At 32.9% G+C, this 18,488-nt stretch overlaps 1 protein-coding gene across 1 annotated transcript in view; it reads left to right on the top strand.

The window, feature by feature from the left end:
- The window catches only part of LOC128172654 (neurogenic locus notch homolog protein 3-like), a 129,264-nt gene that overhangs the window by 93,985 nt on the left and 16,791 nt on the right, over positions 1–18,488 (top strand). Inside the window, exons 4-5 of the mRNA XM_052838431.1 lie at positions 10,654–10,767; positions 11,876–11,989. Of these exons, the coding sequence (XP_052694391.1) occupies positions 10,654–10,767; positions 11,876–11,989 (228 nt within the window). The remainder of the gene's footprint in view (positions 1–10,653; positions 10,768–11,875; positions 11,990–18,488) is intronic.

Below are 18,488 nucleotides of genomic sequence, written 5' to 3'. Positions count from 1 at the left end.
CGGCCCGGTGGGCATATTGTGAAGAAGGGGTGAATATGCTTGTAGGTTGTCGGCAACATCCGATCGAATCATGTCACCAGTTGCGCCACTGTCAATGGTAATACGAACAGAATGATGTGCCAGAAATGCATCAATGTATGGAGATTGGCGGATTTATACCTTGGAAACAGAGGCATCCTGAGGGAATGATATTTCCTCTTCATCACTGTACTGGTTATTGTCTGTACCCATTATCTGTCTTACCTTGGCAAAGTACATTTTGTCACTTTGGGGTAGGTATGAACAATTACTAAGGTAGTGATTGTAAGGACGACCAGAAGCTTTACACAAAGAGGATGATTTCTGGACTTGCAGTGATGAGTTTTTGGACGAAAACTGAGTGCGCATTCCTCTGGCATCCTCTGTGGTTCGTAGTTCTTCTAGTAGCGAATCAAGGGCTTAGGGAATTAGGCTTCAATGTAGCTAGTTAACGTGATCTTAATTCGGCCCCATACCTTTGTTTCACTAATCTTGGAACATCGGGATGGATGAGGGTAAGCCAAGTGAGTACAATGAAGTTCTCCAGTGTAGGGGTAAGTTCTTCATCCTCATGGATTTCTTGACCAGTGTGTGTGATACCCAGTTTAGTTTTCAAGAGGTTATCTTCAGTGAACGCCATGAGTCTCTGAAAAAAGTCCTCAGGTCTTACGTTTGGCTGTAGTTGGATGTTTGTAAAGTCCCAGCAAATGGGCACCAGTGGACTGAAATCCATAGTGTAGGAGAATAATCTGCCATATGTTCCTAAGTGTCGTAGAATTATTTTTTATGGTGCTCCTCGAAATAACCATCTTCGCTAGCCAAGGGTTTTCGGTCCACTTTGCTCCCCATAAACCCTTGGCGGATTTCATTACGAAAACTCGGTGACAAGCTCCGTTTTATGATTGGCTGCAGCTGCGAGTAGCTGATCCAATCGCAGTGCTTGTAAATATAAACTTTAAAAGAAAACACATGTGTGATCTTTGGTAAACATTCGGTGCTTTTAACAAGTTGAGACACAAGTTCTCGAGTACAGTGCCTCCCCAACGATGGTCTAACCAGATCGCTTTAAAAACCTATATATTTTACTAGGATTGACCATAGTTCTACAAACTTGTCAAGGCTCGCGTGATAGCACGGGAAGTAAACATGGCGAATGTAGAAGTTGCCTATCCCGTTAGTATATACGTTCCTGCTTATGGTTATTGCTTTTAAAGGTTCAGTGAGCTCTGTTTTATTTAACTTTGGTCCGCAATATTCACGACAACGATACCTGATTTTATGGCATGAAAGCTTTCATATAAATCGGCAACTTTTTCACTCCCGGTACAGGTCCTTACAAAACACTAATCTATGAATAAAACAATCCGTGCTTTCCCTAGGTTATAACTTAATTCGTATTTATTAGCATCGTTAATTATGTTCCGAATGCCGTAGTGTGTATATAACCTGTTGTTTAATTCGATTAAAATGTAAATATGCAAGGGGCGCAACTCAAGTTACTCGCTAGATAGCGCCACCACATCACCGAGTTTTCGTAATGAAATCCGCCAAGGGTTTATGGGGAGCAAAGTGGACCGAAAACCCTTGGCTAGCGAAGGTGCGAAATAACAGGTGTATAATTTGCTATCTGACCGAGCATGGGTTCGAGTGTCCTGACTTTCTGTGCGCGGGTCTTGCAATTGGCCTCGGGGACATTTTCATCGTCGTCCACGAATTTTCTTTGGGGGTTAGCGCGGGTTTTCTTCCCACAAGTTGCACCGTCCTCTAGATATGGTAAGAAATTAGTGCCCAGGGAGAGAGTCTATAATAAATTTTGTCTCCAGTTTTCGAAGTAGTTAACAGTTTCTACTTTTGTCAAGCACCACTGTGTTGGCGCCCTATTCGACATGTTGTTCAAGGTGTTGTACAAAATACGACAATACCTGAGTGTCCGGGGTGAATCTTTTATCACGCTGTTGCTGTCCGCTTCTAGGAGAGTTGAACATGCATGAACAGTAGCTTGGGTTCGTAAATGACCGCTGCCAGTTAATGTATATCCAACACAGCAACAAACACACAGGTATTAACGCAGCATTTATTAAACAGGAAAACAGGCGGAGAATGACAGACAAAAATATCAACACAGAACCCTACGGGTCACACTCTGCAAACCCGGAATACATGATATTTAACATAATGGTGGTGTTTGGTCCTCTAATTCAAACTGCAAAGTTAACAAAAACATGGGCCGAGCCTTGTTAACATAACAAAGATATGTGAGCTGGGTATCTCGCTTATAACTCGACGACGGACAGTAAAAACAAAAAAATAAAGACCAAAAGCGTTAAAATGACCCATTCAACTTTTGTTCAGAATTTTCTGAAATTGTTTGTCTTTCAAATATTCATTTTTAATTAAATATACAATTCCTTTAAGAGCAATCGAAATAAATGATAATTCGGGGAATTGCAAAGAAATATTTTTCAGAATGTCAATTTCAACAACACGTTTTCAAGATAAAATATTTATTTCATGATGTTACATTTACTGTTAATCAATAAAATAACTCAATTAAGATGCAGATAACTGCAATGAAAGAATTATCTGGATGTTACAAAAAAAGTACTACACGAATTGAGTCTTAAATCTTACACTTGCCGTAGCATCCTGATAATCAAAATCACTCTAACTTTTATTTGAAGATAGTTATGAGTTATTTAATAAGTTTAATCAACCATGCAAGTTTGAATATGGACCATTATTTGATGCATATTTTCCAAACTTACAACTTGGAAAGCTTCTTTAAACGAAAGATTAAAAAGGTAAACGTCTGCACAGGTTTTAAAGGACATAAACACGATTTTAGATCAAAATTTTCGTTTCGATTTCAATGCATAAAATGTTATAAAATGGTTTACATACACATTTTGAATGGATGACCAAACTTTAAATGTTCGTAGTCAAGTTAGAGGAGAGATAATAAAGTAAGTATTCATTGTTATATAAACAAAGCTCGAGTCTTATATTTGTTTAGAAATAAAGAAAGATGTGGAATTACCATTTTTTTTACAAAATGACTCATGGCAAACAAGGTTAACTGATTCAATGTGTTTATAAATATTATTATCAACAAAAGAAAGCAACATTTGATGGAAACTTATACCAATAAAACAAATATGTAAACAATAGCAAGACTAAATCGAGTTCTGTTTACATAACACAGATTTCCAGATCCATATATCTTGCTTAAACTCAATGAATGACTTTGAAATTTTGACAAGGCATTAAAAATAGCCATATGAACAATTCTAAACATTAAAATTGGAAAACAAAAATTGAAAATTTTGAGCTCAAATCGTGTCTTAGTCGTTTTTATATTATATTTTACTTTATTAGATTTATTCAATTGTTTTTGTGTGATAATTTTGGGAGATAATACTGCAAAATAAGAATAAAAATATTCTCATAGTCGCTAAAATTTTAAAGTATACGTGTATCAATTATTCATCATCACAAAATAACGATGTGTTGAAACAATCAATATATCAGTGACGCTTTTTTCATAATCATAGTTTTCAAAATGATAATTTAAAGAATCTGTGACCCTGCTTAAAGAAAAAAAAGTCTAGAAAAATGAAAAACCTTTATTCTTCAATAACTTCGCTACAATACATTTGCAAGTCATGTAATATGTTTATTATGCGTCTATTTTTGATTAACTTGTATATAGAAATTTTCAATTTAGATTTAGGATACTGATTTATATTATCACCGGAAATAATTCATCAATAACTTAATAAAATATCTTATAACATGCATCAAAGACTTATGATTGTAACTGCTATGTTTTTCTTGCTTTTAAAATCTAGAGAATAAAATTGATTTTTTAAACCACAAATCAATATTAAGTCGGTGTACCATCCCTTCCATATTATGAGTTGTTTATCATCATGTTATTATGAAAATGACAAATGTGTACGGATTGGTTGATCTGGAATAATTATTGATCGAACTTTTGTATAAATTCTATGTTCATGTCAAATATCGTTCAAAACTATGACGAAATAAGAGGTTGCACAATGAACGTCTTTGCAGCGAGTTCATATTTACTTTGTTTTATCTTGATGTATAGTTATGGACAACTGTTACCGTTAACTTCGGACTTTATCAAGCAAGGCTATGTGTCCGAGAGCATGGATGAAGGTGTTTTTGCTGTACACACCCTTGAAATAAAGTCTCTTATAGAGTGTGCATTGCGTTGTGGCATGAATTTACTTTGTAACGCTGTGGACTTTTGCTTTCTTGATGGTTTATACACCTGCCGATTCCGTTATGGACATGCTAACCTTTCAAACACCATTACACAGTGTGAGGCTTATGAAAACACAGCTGTAAGTACAATTATATTAAGGGTTTTAGAACATAGATAGATAATTTTTGAGATTAAGTACACCTTACTCACATTATTTGAATTTGGCGTAGTTTGTATCTATATGTTAAACATCTGCTGAAAACTTATTGTCTAAGCCATTAAATTAAAAAAAATCATTCAACATAAAAATCTTCAGAAATATTTTGAACGTTTTTATTTTAATATATAATTAAGAAATAAAAGAATTTCAGTCATAAGAGGAATTAAATCTGAGTAAAGAAATTCTGACTTAATGAAAATCGTCATTTTATTTCAGACCTCTCTCTCAAAAACTTTTAAAAAAGCAAACGTTGGATAGAAAAAAATGAAATTAGAATTTTCAGCGACAATGCACATCTAAATATATTTTATTTTTTTATCTTTATATCTATTTGGTAGTGAAAGAAAAAATGTGCTTAAATGTGCTGAAATTTTTTTTAGTATTTTATTTTTCCGTGTTAAACATTTTTGAAAGGGAATAGAGAATGGGGAGTGGAAAATTAAAGAATCAGAGTTTTCGGTTGGGCCTTGTGTCCATAATAATGAAAATAAGAATGTAACCTGATTTGAAATGTTACTTTTTAAAAAATTTAAAGTACTGAAGGGTATATTGAATTGTCATAAATCCTGTTTGATCCTATTGGCGATACATGTTTTTATTATTATTTTTTTTAAAAATAAAGCAATCAAATGTTATTAGTTTGTTAAACTCAAATTTATATTTAAACTAAAATTTAGTATATCATTATTGTTCGTAGAGCGATCGCTAAGTGAATGTAGTCCATACTGGGCTTAACATACTTGAGCTTTGCTTGTAATTCTGGTATTTAAAAAAGGGGGTGGCTCTATATTACAAGCTCATGAACCGCTCCTGAATTTTCATTGTTTGTTTCAAGTTAAAATCGACCAGGGACAATTTGACGTTCTCGGGCCTTTCTGGTGGAGGCATTTATGACTACCGCTATTCGTAAATAATTTTATATATAATAGTATATTCTATTATATATATATATATATATATATATATATATATATATATATATATATATATATATATATATATGTATATATATATATATATAGATATATATATACTGTAAATTCCTAATTAAACGCGAGGAATAAATATCCGCGTAAAATCGCGAGAAGCCTGTCTCGCGAATTTTAAAATCTCGCTTTTTATTTTTAGACATGTAAGCTACATGAAACTATGATAAAATTTCGGCATTCGCGATTTTATGTTCTCGCGAATTGATGGAAAACCGTTGAATCGCGGAATTAAGTACTCGCGTAAAATAAGGAATCTACAGTATATGAAATAAGGACAACATATTATCTAGGTGTTTGAACTAAACTCAATGATACAAGCTAAAACGGGATCATTAACGTCTCATTTCCTTTTTTGTACTTTCACACAACCACATAAAGATCCTAAACCAATTATAAACATTCAAGACTGTCGAACCAGTTCTTAAAACGATAAGAAGCTACGCCATTTTGTATGATTTCTTAATATACCACGAGTTTAAAGTATTTGATGTGTTACATGTATCAGAGCTCTATCGGAAGTTCTGTAAAGGGTCGACGACTGGATCAAGGTTTTTTAATCATGGCGTACAAATTCAATTTGTGATGTTGTCATACGCAAAAATGACATTAACATTAATTATTCGTGATATTTTTTAATCAAGACAGATCTTACACATTTACAACCACATTGTTTGATCTAATGTAATCAATGCTAAGCTATGAAATTTATTCATCATTTGCGCGATACAATTCAGTCATTCGCTTAAGCAGTGGGATCCTATGGAGTTGAAACCCCCTCAAAAAATTGAATGATTACAGCTGAAATGACATCTATTGTGGTGCTAGAATGAAAATCTTTTCTTTAAATCGTTTATAGAATTAAATTTGGGGTGTTTGATATATGTTTTGTACAATTAGAAAGCATTTGACAGAGTATTAAGTTGTAGTTTCATACATTTATACTGTGTTAACGACTTTCTCAATCATTATACTTGATTATTAAATCCGACTTTTTGCGTCAGTTGCTGTAGTAGGGACGTTATATGTTTTCAGAACAAAATACACATGATAACAGCATCCTGATATAAAAAGGTGTCTAAACTAGTAGCCACAGCAGGGTGTGTCGCGGATGTAGTACGATTGTAGTACAATACATAGGCCAACTACATTATACACTGTAATCTTTCTCCTTTTACTCTCTAAAATCAAGTTTTATAATACTTTAATTTTTTTTTAACTAGACATCCAAACAATATGTAACCAAAACAATTGCTGTCTGCAAAGTTTGTTTACCTGACATGAATCAGTTTTAATATCTAAACTCAATTTACATGTATATTACAAATAACTGTAATATATCTCAGTGATATATTTGATAACAATTACTTCAAAAAACAGTGATTAAACGTTTATCTGTCATTGAATTCTGATTAATTAGTTAGTATTTCATTCGTTTATATATTAATGTTTAATGTATTGGCATTGTTTCTATTTTTACAGAGCAAAGACTGCCCGGATGGATTATTCTTAAGAGCTCAAGGAATATGCAAAATCAGTAAGTGGGTGCCACAAAGTAACAACACCATAATAAAAGTGATGTGTTTGTATTCATATAGTTAAGTAACAACACCTTAAAAAAACAATGTGTCTGTATTTCATATAGTTAAGATATATCTTAGCTCAATAATAAACTATCGGGGTTGCCGTTTCTGGTAAGACGAGGTTTAGCGGTTTATATTAGTGTCAGGTGTATGTATATATAATTTATATTTCACCTCTCTTTCATTTTGATATACCAGTATTATAGAAGCATATTATAGAAATGCCATAGGTGTTAATCTGGTTCTAGCATTTTTTAGTTTATAAGCAAAAAGTCTTAATTTATAAGATTTACCAGTCATACATTTTTAGCTCACCTGAGCCGAAACTCAACTGAGTTATTCTGATCACATTTTGTCCATCGTTCGTTTGTAAACTTTTTACATTTTGAACTTCATTCTACAACCGTTTGACCAATTTCAACCAAATTCAAAACAAAGCATCCTTACGGAAAGACAAATATAAGTGCAGAAATAAAAGACCGATCTTTATTCAAAACTCGAAACTATTCTGATCACATTTTGTCCATCGTTCGTCTGTAAATTTTTTACATTTTGAACTTCATTCTAAAACCGTTTGGCCAATTTCAACCAAATTTAAAACAAAGCATCCTCAGGGAAAGACAAATATAGATTGCAGAAATAAAAGACCGAGTTATATTCAAAACTCGAAACTGTAGCAAAAGGGGGGTATATTTTTAAAAACTTCTTCTCAAGAACTACTGAGTCAAATTTAATGTAATTTAGCATAAATACTCCTTATGGAATGGAAAATATAAATTGCAAAAATTATGGTCTAGTTCTGTTTCAAATCTGAGTTATGTGAAAAAAAAAAAAAGAAAGGGCGTGTTGCCATCAGTTTATAGCTTCAAGGTCGGTATTCATAAGTCTAGCTAAAATGGGTAGGCAAAACCGGGCCAGGGCAAAACAAATCAAAGTACTGAAAGTACTGAAAAGCGCTAACCTAGCTTGGTTCTAAGAAAATTTACTGTGTGCAAGCGTAGGCGGGAATGAGCCTTATTGAAATTTTGGTTTATGTTTAATGAATATCAATTAAAAGTATCTAAGGCCAGATTTCTTTAAATATATGTTACTTTCTGAAGATGATGTGAATTAAAGCTGAACACGACTTGTATATGGATACTTGCCTGAAAAAAGATGTGTTAAAATCACAAATTATACCTTTTGAACAGTAATTTATCACAGTTTTTGACATTTTCTTGCAAAGAATCGATTTTATTTTTCTATATTTTAGCTTCTGAATGCGCACTATATTTTTTCATCACTGCGTAGCATCCCGTGCTGATGTACGTAAGCCCCGCAAACCAATCGTATCTACTCGGCCATTTCCGTCACCCAGATAACTGGTTCCCTATACCTCTTACCAGTTTAAATGATGTATATTTCTGCTCATAGAGGGCAGTTATTCCTTGCACCGGAAATAGAAGTCTAACGACAATAAAGCGCTGAGCTATGCTTAGCGCTTTAAAAATGGCAGTTGGCCCGGGGCATACAAATGATTGGCAGTTATTAAGCTGCCAATCTCATTTAAATTTTCAGGAAATTTTGAGAACCAGTATATTTGTTTTCGCTGTATATATTACTGCAAAACAAAGCGTATTTTGGAATTGACGATTGCCGATCTACCCCGGCTTTTTTTTGCCCCGGCCCGGTTTTGCTTATCAATTTTACCAAGACTCGTATTCCATACTTCTAAAACGAGGTTCTTTGTTCAAAGCAGCCATGACAATAATGCGAAAATGGTCGATCAGAAAATGATAGATTTGTTTGATATTGTTGTGCAACAGTTCGCGTACGAAAGGAATCTTTGAAACATGCAAAATACATTAGTGTCGATTTTGTCAAGTAAATTGAGGTTAAATAGTATAATGCGTTGACAGTTTTCACATATGACGGTGGTGTTAGCTTTTTTTTCGTTCCGTTTTCATTATTTATGATATGTAACCTGGGAACTATCGCCTGTATTTTGTGATTTTTACGTATCAAATTAAACTTCGGTAAATCAGACAGTTAACTGTTTACCTGCGCAAATTTAAGCAAAATCTCAAGTATTAAAAAGTACTAAACTACAATTCATTCTATCGATAAATCGGTATGATCTTTTGCATAATGGAAGACTAATGCAATATCTTTTGTTGAGATGCCTTGCATTTTCTCCAGTTTATTCAGTTGAAATAGAGTTTAATATCGCTGACAGAAATATGTAGGTATATACATGTATCTGATTCATTTTGAAAAATTAATTGTTCTCTTTATTTATTATAGTGCATGTTTCTTATGTTTAATTGTTTACAATTTCTATTTACTAACAATATTCGAGTGTTAAGCTTCAAATTATAAGCAAGATGCAGATAATTGCTCACGATTCTATGTTTGTACACAGATCTGAGGCCATCCTTTTTTTACAATTTTAAATGCTGAATAGGAAATACCAAGTTAAAAATCTTAAACTGAATGTAAACAACTCATGTGAACAAAATGACTCAGAATTGTGAGTTCTATCTTGCTTATAATTCTACGATTGACGCTAATATGTTGGTTGATCATAAGACATTTTATATGAATTATAGTATATTAAATACTTGTACAAAAAAATTAAAGGATGATATGCTGTATATATAACCTCTCTAGGGCCCATCTTTATACAATGAATAATGTAAAATCTACAATAATTTTGATAGTTTTTCAGACACGAGTAAATAAAAACGACACCATTAAAACAGTTTCCATAGTTCTGACACATTTCTGTTGCGGGGATATAGGAATTATCGTTATTCTTAAGAAAATATTACAGCGAAAAATTATCCTGGTTTGTAGCCATTTGTTTTTTATGAAATAGGATGAAAATAATAGATGGGCCTTAGTAAATTAGAGTGATGTGCCTGTCAATACTGTAAAATTGATTTTTAAAATTCTTTTTATGTCACGTGAAAACATTTTTCATTCCAATGTATTCATCAATCAAGTGTGAATAAAGTTATAAAAGTCACACGAGTTTACTCGAGGTAAACAACAGTCATTGAATTATAATAGAGAAGACAAATTAAATGTTTAAATGTTTTTAATTTGAGGAATTGAGTGAATTGATGTACAATTTTCTTCTTTACATTTATAGGATTTTTAAAAAATGAAATACAATAACTATTATATTATATTTTTTTAAAAAAATGCAATAACTAGTTAGTAGTTGAAGAAGAAATGGTCACATTTGCTCTCGTATATTCTGATCGCTTTATAAAGTGGGGGAGGGGGAGCAGAACAAAATAATGGTGAATATGAAGTTAACGGTGAACCCTTACCAAATGTTAAGTTTTATTTCTTGCGTAGGATTTTCTTATTCTGTGTAAAAATGGTATTCATTGAAGGTACAATGTCAAATATTACGTGTATGCAAAAATAAGTGTAAAATTCCAATACATTACAATATTTTTTGTTTGTTATTTTACCGATGGGCTATATGGCACAATATCTTTTAACGCCCATTGTTTCTCAGGTGAGCGATGTGGCCCCATGGGCCTATTTATTTATTTTTTTAAAAGAGACAAAATGATTATAATGAATCACGTCCAGTTAATTTCAACATTCATACATTTCAAGATACTGATGAGTGCCAGAATGACCCATGTCTTAACGGAGCCACATGTACGAACACATCCGGCTCATTCAACTGTACATGTGACGCCGGATGGACCGGGATAGTTTGTGATGAAGGTAAACGACAATAAAATGCGTAAATTTTCACGTTTGTTTTTTAAAATCAAATGTAAAATAAGCACGTCTATAGTTGTGGAGGCAGCAAATGTTAAAATGTTCCTTCCGTTAAAATAAGGATAATTTTTGAAATCCAACTTAAAACCAAATTCTCCTTTGCAAAATTGTTATACGTTAAAGCTGACATGAATGCATAAAGCATTTGTTCGCCATATTAGTTACGATCGCTCCTCTACTGCCACTGGGGTATCTACAGTAGTTGAGAAAGTTACGGTCGGTTGCTTTCCGATCGAGGCATGGAGGTTGCACGGACTTGTAAATGCATGAACTACACATTGTAGTAAAATGTTTGTGAAAAAGAATAAAGGAAACAACAATCAATAAAATACAAGTTTTATTTATTCTTCAAAAGAATTTTCCAGGTATCAAGGTATCATTTTGCCCAGATTGCGCTCCCTTATGCATATCAAACATGTCTGCCGTTCATACGAATGCATAACGTATGCGTCTTTTTGAAAACCCTGGCGGAACTACATCCAACTCGGTAGCTAGATAATAGTAAATCCATGAAAGTAACACGTAACATCGTTCCATCGATTTCTACAAAAAGCTCAGTTTCTAAAATCCATCCTGTTATTGATATTGCTCGATCTGCCATAGTGTGTGGTTTGCGCATATGCGATGTTTAAGCAGAAACAACACAGGAAGCGGTCTACAATTATCGAGGATTTTTTAAGTATCTGTGCCTTGGTTTCAGTCTGTCTACTTCCTTGTTCGCTTAGATATACCTTGCAAGTTTAGTGGTTGTCATATTATTTTTGTTTAATACGTTTTTCTACACGTCTTTTCCTCCAAGGTTCGGGTGTATGAAATATATAGGGGGTGTGTATCGATGAGACACAACTAATATGGCGGTAGTCGGAGATAAAAGAGAAATAATGCGTATTTATGAATTCATGTCAGCTTTAAATACGAGGACTATTACATGCATTTTTATGTATTAATTGATGTTGCTGTGTTGTATTTTTTTTATTGTAAGTTTTGATGTTATATTGTTTTTCTAGTATTTATTATGGATGATATAACAGGTAAAAATCATAACTTTTAGATATCAATGAATGTCTTGACAATCCTTGTCAAAACGGAGGAACATGCAGCAACAGCGCTGGATCTTTCACGTGTACATGCGCTGGTGGATTCACAGGGGCACTCTGTAATGAAGGTAAAAATATATTATTCTTCCTCCCTCTATCAATATTAATGTATATTTCTCTTTTCCCTCTATCAATATAAATATGTATGCCTTGCTCCTCTTTTTCTGTGTTTCTTTCCGACTCTCTTAATTTAAGTTGATGTTTATCTACTCTGATTGCTATTTCTGTGTATCTGCCTTCCTCTCTCATGTTTGTCATTATCTCTCTAAATGGATACTTATCTTTCCAGTGTTCGTATTTTTGAATACAAACATGTTATTACATCTTTATCTTTTCTATTTGTATAAAGAAATAAACTGTTATCTGTAGATTCTTTTTGTTGGATATAGTTTCTTTATCATATCAATACAGGGATGTTTGACGTTTATATTCTTTGTAAAGAAGAGGTCAGATCTAATTTTAAAAGGTTTACAAATTCATAAGATTTATTTGATGTTGACGTATTTTTATTTATACCTTATTTTCAAACATTCAAATAAAAGGAACTGTTGTAAAGTACATCAGGTATTTTCAAATTTAGGTCACTTGAGGCACTCTGATTACTTATTAGAATTAGTATTTCACCGTCGCCGTCCGTGTTAATGCGACGCTCGTCGTGCGTTAACATTTGCCCATTTATAACTTCGTAATAAAAATTACTTTGGCCGTTTCCATTAAAATGTGACATGATGCATCATAAATTGTAAATTTTATGACTCTTTGCTACGATTGCCTATGGGCAGGTCCAAATTTGTTATAATTTTTTTACTTTTTCTCTGCGTATATAAGAAAATCTACTGAAAATAATGCATTCATATCTCTACCATAATTGTAAATTTCATGTGTTCAAATTTACGGGTTTCATCTCTAGGTCGATGCAAAAATGCTAGTTTAGTATCGTTGCATATAATGTTAAAAACTCTTCTTTTCACGTGCGGACACTGAGTAGAAATTGACTGTATATCAAGAAAGACTACAAAGCTTTTTACATATTTTTTTTTTTTACATTTTATGACCTCTGGGTATAGGGTTAATAATCCAAGTCAGGGTAAAATGGTGATGTAGAATGATTTTATACACACATGTATTAAATATTCAAAAAATCGGTTTTTTCTTCTTCTGCTGACACTAAGTAAAAACTGACTGCATATTAAGGAGGCATGGTCACGGAATTGGCCAAAAATTATTTTCTTGATTTTAAAAATTATTTTCTTGATTCAGTAAGGCATTTTTTATAGGCAACCAAATTTAAGTGTCATTCTTTGAGTTATAAGCAAGTTAAAATGCTTACAATTCTTTGCTATGAAAACAAAGCTTTGTTTACATTTTGAACGTTGAAGTGGAAACTCCAGTTTTAGACCAAAAACGAATGTAGCAAACGTTAAGATCTGATTTTTTATGATTAAAATTAATAAGAAGATGGAAAAATCAGCTTGACCGGTAAATTGAACTAATGTGAACAGAAACAGGGCAGGAGCCTTGTATACATGACAAAGAATTTTGAGCCCTGTATCTTGCTTATAACTTCATTACCAACTCTCCAATTTTATTTGGTCTTTGGAAATGCATTAAGTAAAATGTTATATAATGTTAAAAAATAATCGTTTTTACTTCTGCCGTCACTACACTGATCCTTATCCACATTATCTTTTCATCTTAGTTTTTGTTAATTTTTCCTTCACACTTTATAAATGAAATTGAATTAAGATATATATAAATGGTACATAAGCATTTTACAAAATTATTGCAATTTTCTCAATGAATATAATGCCATCCAAAAAAAATAATAATAATAATAAAGACGTTGTACATAATGCAACTCGTCTCGGATCCCTTTATCTTTTTGTAGTAGAACTTCTTGGAACAACTGCCAATCATTTCGTTGAATAACTGATCGTATTATTTACACTAGAAGACTAACAAAGTCAGTGTATGTAAATAGTACTAATAAAAAAATCTGGACAATTAAGGGTGTTCAAACATGGGTAGAATCAAAGACCGTTACAGTCCCTGAAACGTTCTACTTTCCCACTTGAATGGATGAACGGTGAGCGCACTCTGAAAGAACGGTGAGCGCACGCTAAACGGAATTTAGTGAGCACTAATGAACGGTCAACGCACGATGGACGATATGTTATTAACGCTCTTTGAAAGCTAGATGAACGATTTTTTTCGGAGTGCCTCGTGGGTTATCCTTATATTGTATTTCGTCGGTAATCAGGAAAGACATACTAGTAGCTAATAAACTATGTGTACATGCTGCTACATGTATCTTGAAAGTTGTCAAAACAATCCTATCATATCCTATATCCTGTATCTTACATCTTATCCAGCAAACAAGTAATTGCTTTCCGAAAAGCTTGGCTGACAAAATTATTCAGTGGAGGAATGCATGGATCGATGATGTTATCTTTTAAGAAATGAATTTTAATTTTCGCTGCTGATAATAAATTCATAAACGGAACGTTTAATATTTAAAAAGAAACTTCAATCTTTTTCTTCAATCTAGTGCATGTACATGACTTGAAATTCAATAATTTTATATTATTCTAGGAATGTACATGCGTACTTAGTATATCATTCAAATAACTGCAAGTAAGCATGAAAGCGGAAGATTAAACAATCAAATTTTAAATTGATTTTGTTATATTAAGAGATATTAAGGAAAAAGGAAAGGATATTCAAGCACTTGCAATCTTCAATCGAAAAATCTTGACAAGCAATTAAACAAGAGGCTTATGAGGCCACATCGCTCACCTGAGCAACAATGGGCGTTCAAAAGATATTGTGCCAATGACCCCTCGGTAGAATAACAAAAAATAAATATTCGAATTTTACACTTATTTTTGCGTACACGTAATCTTTGACATTGTACCTTTATGGAATACTATTTTTACCCAAAATAAGAAAATCTTACGCAAGGTATAAAACTAAACAATTGGCAGGGATATACTGTTAACTTCCAATTCCCCATATTTTTGTTCCCCCCCCCTTCCTTCCCCACTTTATAAAGCGATCAAAATATAAGATAGCATATATGTACATTTTCTTCCTCAACTACTTACTAGTCATTTTTTTTAATAAAATAAAATAGTTATTGTATTTTAATAAAAAAAAAATCATAGAGGTGTGAAGAAGAAAATTGTACTAAATGCGCTCAATTCCACAAATTAAAAACATTCAAAAATTTAATTTGTCTTCTGCATTATAATTAAATGACTTTAGTCATATTTCCGTCAGCGATATGAAACTCTACATATATTTAAACTGAATAAACTCGAGAAAATGCTGAGCATCTCAACAAAACACATTGCATTAATTCACCATTACGCATAAGACCATGCCGAATTTCCGATAGAATGAATCGTATTTTAGTAATTTGTTAATACATCAGATTTTGCTTAATTTGCGCAGGTAAACAGTTAACAGTCAGATTTACCAGAGTCTCTGTTTGATTTGATACGTAAAATGTACAAATTGCAGGCGATAATTCACAGGCTAATATGCCGTCATATGTAAAAACTGTCAACCCATTGAAATATTTAACCTCAGTTTACTTCACAAAATCGGCACCAATGTTATTTACATGTTTCAAAGATTCCTTCGTACGCGAACTGTTGCACAACAAACAAATTCATCATTGTCAGATCGACCCGTTCATCATATGTCATGGCTGCTTTAAACAAAAAACCTCGTTTTAGAAGTTAGGAATACAAGTCTTGGTAAAATGTTGTAGGCAGACTCGGCCCGGGGCAAAATAAAAGCCGGGGCAGATCGGCAATCGTCAATTCCAAAATACGCATTGTTTTGCAGCAATATTTACAGCAAATTCAAATATACTGGTCTGTAACATATCCTGAAAATGTTAATGAGATTGGCAGATTAATTATTGCTGATCTTTTGTTTTTGACCCGGCCCGGTTTTGCCTACACATTTTACCAAGACTCATGAATTACCGAACCCGAAGCTATAACTGATTGAAACACGCCTCTCCTTTTATATTATTTTCGTAAAAACTCAGATTTGAAATAGAATTATCCAATAATTTTTGAAATTTATATTTTCCTTTCCATAAGGATTTTTATGGAAAATTACATTGAATTTGACGTAGTAGTTCTTGAGAAGAAGATTTTTAAAAATTCACCCCCTATTTCTACAGTTTCGAGGTTTTCTCCGCTTTGAATTTAGATCTGTCTTTTTTTTTTTTGCATTTTATATTTGCCTTCCCATTACATGTAGAATGCTTTGTGCCAAATTTAGTTGAAATTGGTCGAGCGGCTTTAGAGAAGAAGTTCAAAATGTAAAAAGTGTACAGACGGACGGACAGACAGACGGACGAACAGATGGACGACGGACAAAATGTGACAAGATTAGCTCACTTGAGCTTTCAGCTCAGGTGAGCTTAAACAGGAGGAAATTCTCAAAATCATGAAGGAAAATTCTAATCCGTGGTGAGGGAACGGGGTTGAAGGAGGCGGGTAGTTTTCATTATAACTTCAATTCAATTCAATTAAAATCCCTTATTATCAGTGTCGTATATTACATGCTCCGACAAAAGTGGAGAATATGGTGCACCTATGACACTTCCTTTTTTTCTAATCAGTCAAGTTAAGAAAAGTGTATGCTGCGAAAAAAGTGTGGGAGGTAGCCCGCCCACTCACCCCCGATGCTGCGTGCTCTGGGGTATTCTCATGATCCCCATTTGAACTAGTTATGAATGAGAAATATTGTGGCGGGAAGCCTTGTTTAACCATTCAAGCAGCTGTTGAGATGGATGAACTCATCCACTGGCATAGATCCATTTGGAGGTGATCAACTGATTTTTTTTTTGTCCCCCAGCGCAACGCGAAGCGGGGACATAGAAATACCGGACGTCCGTCCATGTGTCCGTGCGTCCGTCCGTCACACTTTTTTGTAATGTATACATGTATTTATATATTTTTAAATATCGAAATGATGTTGTTGTGCAAGTGAAAGATAGATAATAAAACAATCTAAAACTGTAAAAAAAAAAAAAGTTTTATAATAATTAATAGTTAATTAAAGCATAAAGTTTTGTTAAAATGGAAAGGTGTTGAAGAGAGAGTAAGGGTATACTACTACTAGCATGTTTACGTTTTTGTAATGATGATTTTTTTCTTCCGAAATTGGATTTCTAAAAGTATTGAACAGGGTGGGTCAGATGAATTTGATCGTATATGAACTAGTAGAGTTTTAATTATAAAATATTTTAAAATATACATGTACTGTATTGACGATATTTTACAAAATTAAGTAGCTGCTTTATGGTAAACAGTTCATGTTCACAAGTGGCTATAAAGTTGTATTATAATAGCTCTCCGGAAAATGTTTATCAAAAATCTTCAATAAGTGAGTCTTTATTGAACTGACATTCAGGACGTCATACTCTTATCCCGTAAAAATTGCTTGAAATAAAAAAAAAATGCCAATTTTCACCAGCATGATAATCTTTTTTCCCTATGTATTGCCGACAATGCAAAATGAATAATTTTTAAAAATAATTCATACACATTTTAATATCACGACAGTTAACCTTAACTTTGGAATATTTTTTTTTTAAAGGGGGGTTTGCTTCTTATTTCTCATATTAATCAAAATCTCAAAACCAATGTCTTTAAATATTTTGTTTTTCTTATCGATTACTTTGCAACTAAGTTATTTAATTGACTAGTTGGCCGACTCTGTGTAATTTTTCGCGGTGGAGGGGTCTTTTCCCACCTTTGTGGTAGCGATTAGAAGCTTTTGGAGATATTTTCTTAATTCAACCTAGCTCTAGACTTTAACAATTTGTTGCATGTTTTTATATCTATATGCATGTATATTCAAGCAAAGTCATTATATGTAGTTTTTTTTCCAGTTCTTAAAATATATCTGAAGCCGATCGAACTCTTCCCTCGCATCTTTTATACATTCTCTTGTTAAAATGTACACCAAGCTCATAATTTATTTTTCCGAAAAATAATACTTCCCAAGAAAGGTTGTTATCCAGAGATAATACCATTATAAGCCTACCTAATATATATATATATATATATATATATATATATATATATATATATATATATATATATATATATATATATATATATTTCTTATTTATTCCGTCCCCATTACGGCAGGCCTTTACCTGCAGCTAGCCTTTTCTATCGTTGACGTCACTGTTTCCAAATATGGTCATGTCAATATTCGACAAACTTGTAGATTGAGCATATGTAGGAAAAATTCGATTGAAGGCCTGCGGGGTTAACTATATAGTGTTTATTCCTGTGTTTTATAGGTTACACGATCAAAATTACACTCATTCATACTCATGCTCACACACCAACATGATTGCATATTCGGATTTACAAGTTTACAGGTCTGGATATTTGAACACGATTACCCTCCATAAAAAAACAGATTCATAATTTTTTCACTCCAATGCCAGTAAATTTTAGAATAGAGGTTGACATAGTTTGGATGCAAAATAATTTCTTGTGTGTATTTTAATAATATCTAAAGTCATAT

The sequence above is a fragment of the Crassostrea angulata genome, chromosome 2 (genome assembly GCF_025612915.1).
Source record: "Crassostrea angulata isolate pt1a10 chromosome 2, ASM2561291v2, whole genome shotgun sequence".
NCBI classification, from domain to species: Eukaryota; Metazoa; Mollusca; class Bivalvia; order Ostreida; family Ostreidae; genus Magallana; species Magallana angulata.
Note: the sequence above shows the minus strand (reverse complement) of the source record. Positions and strands in the feature narration are given on the sequence as shown.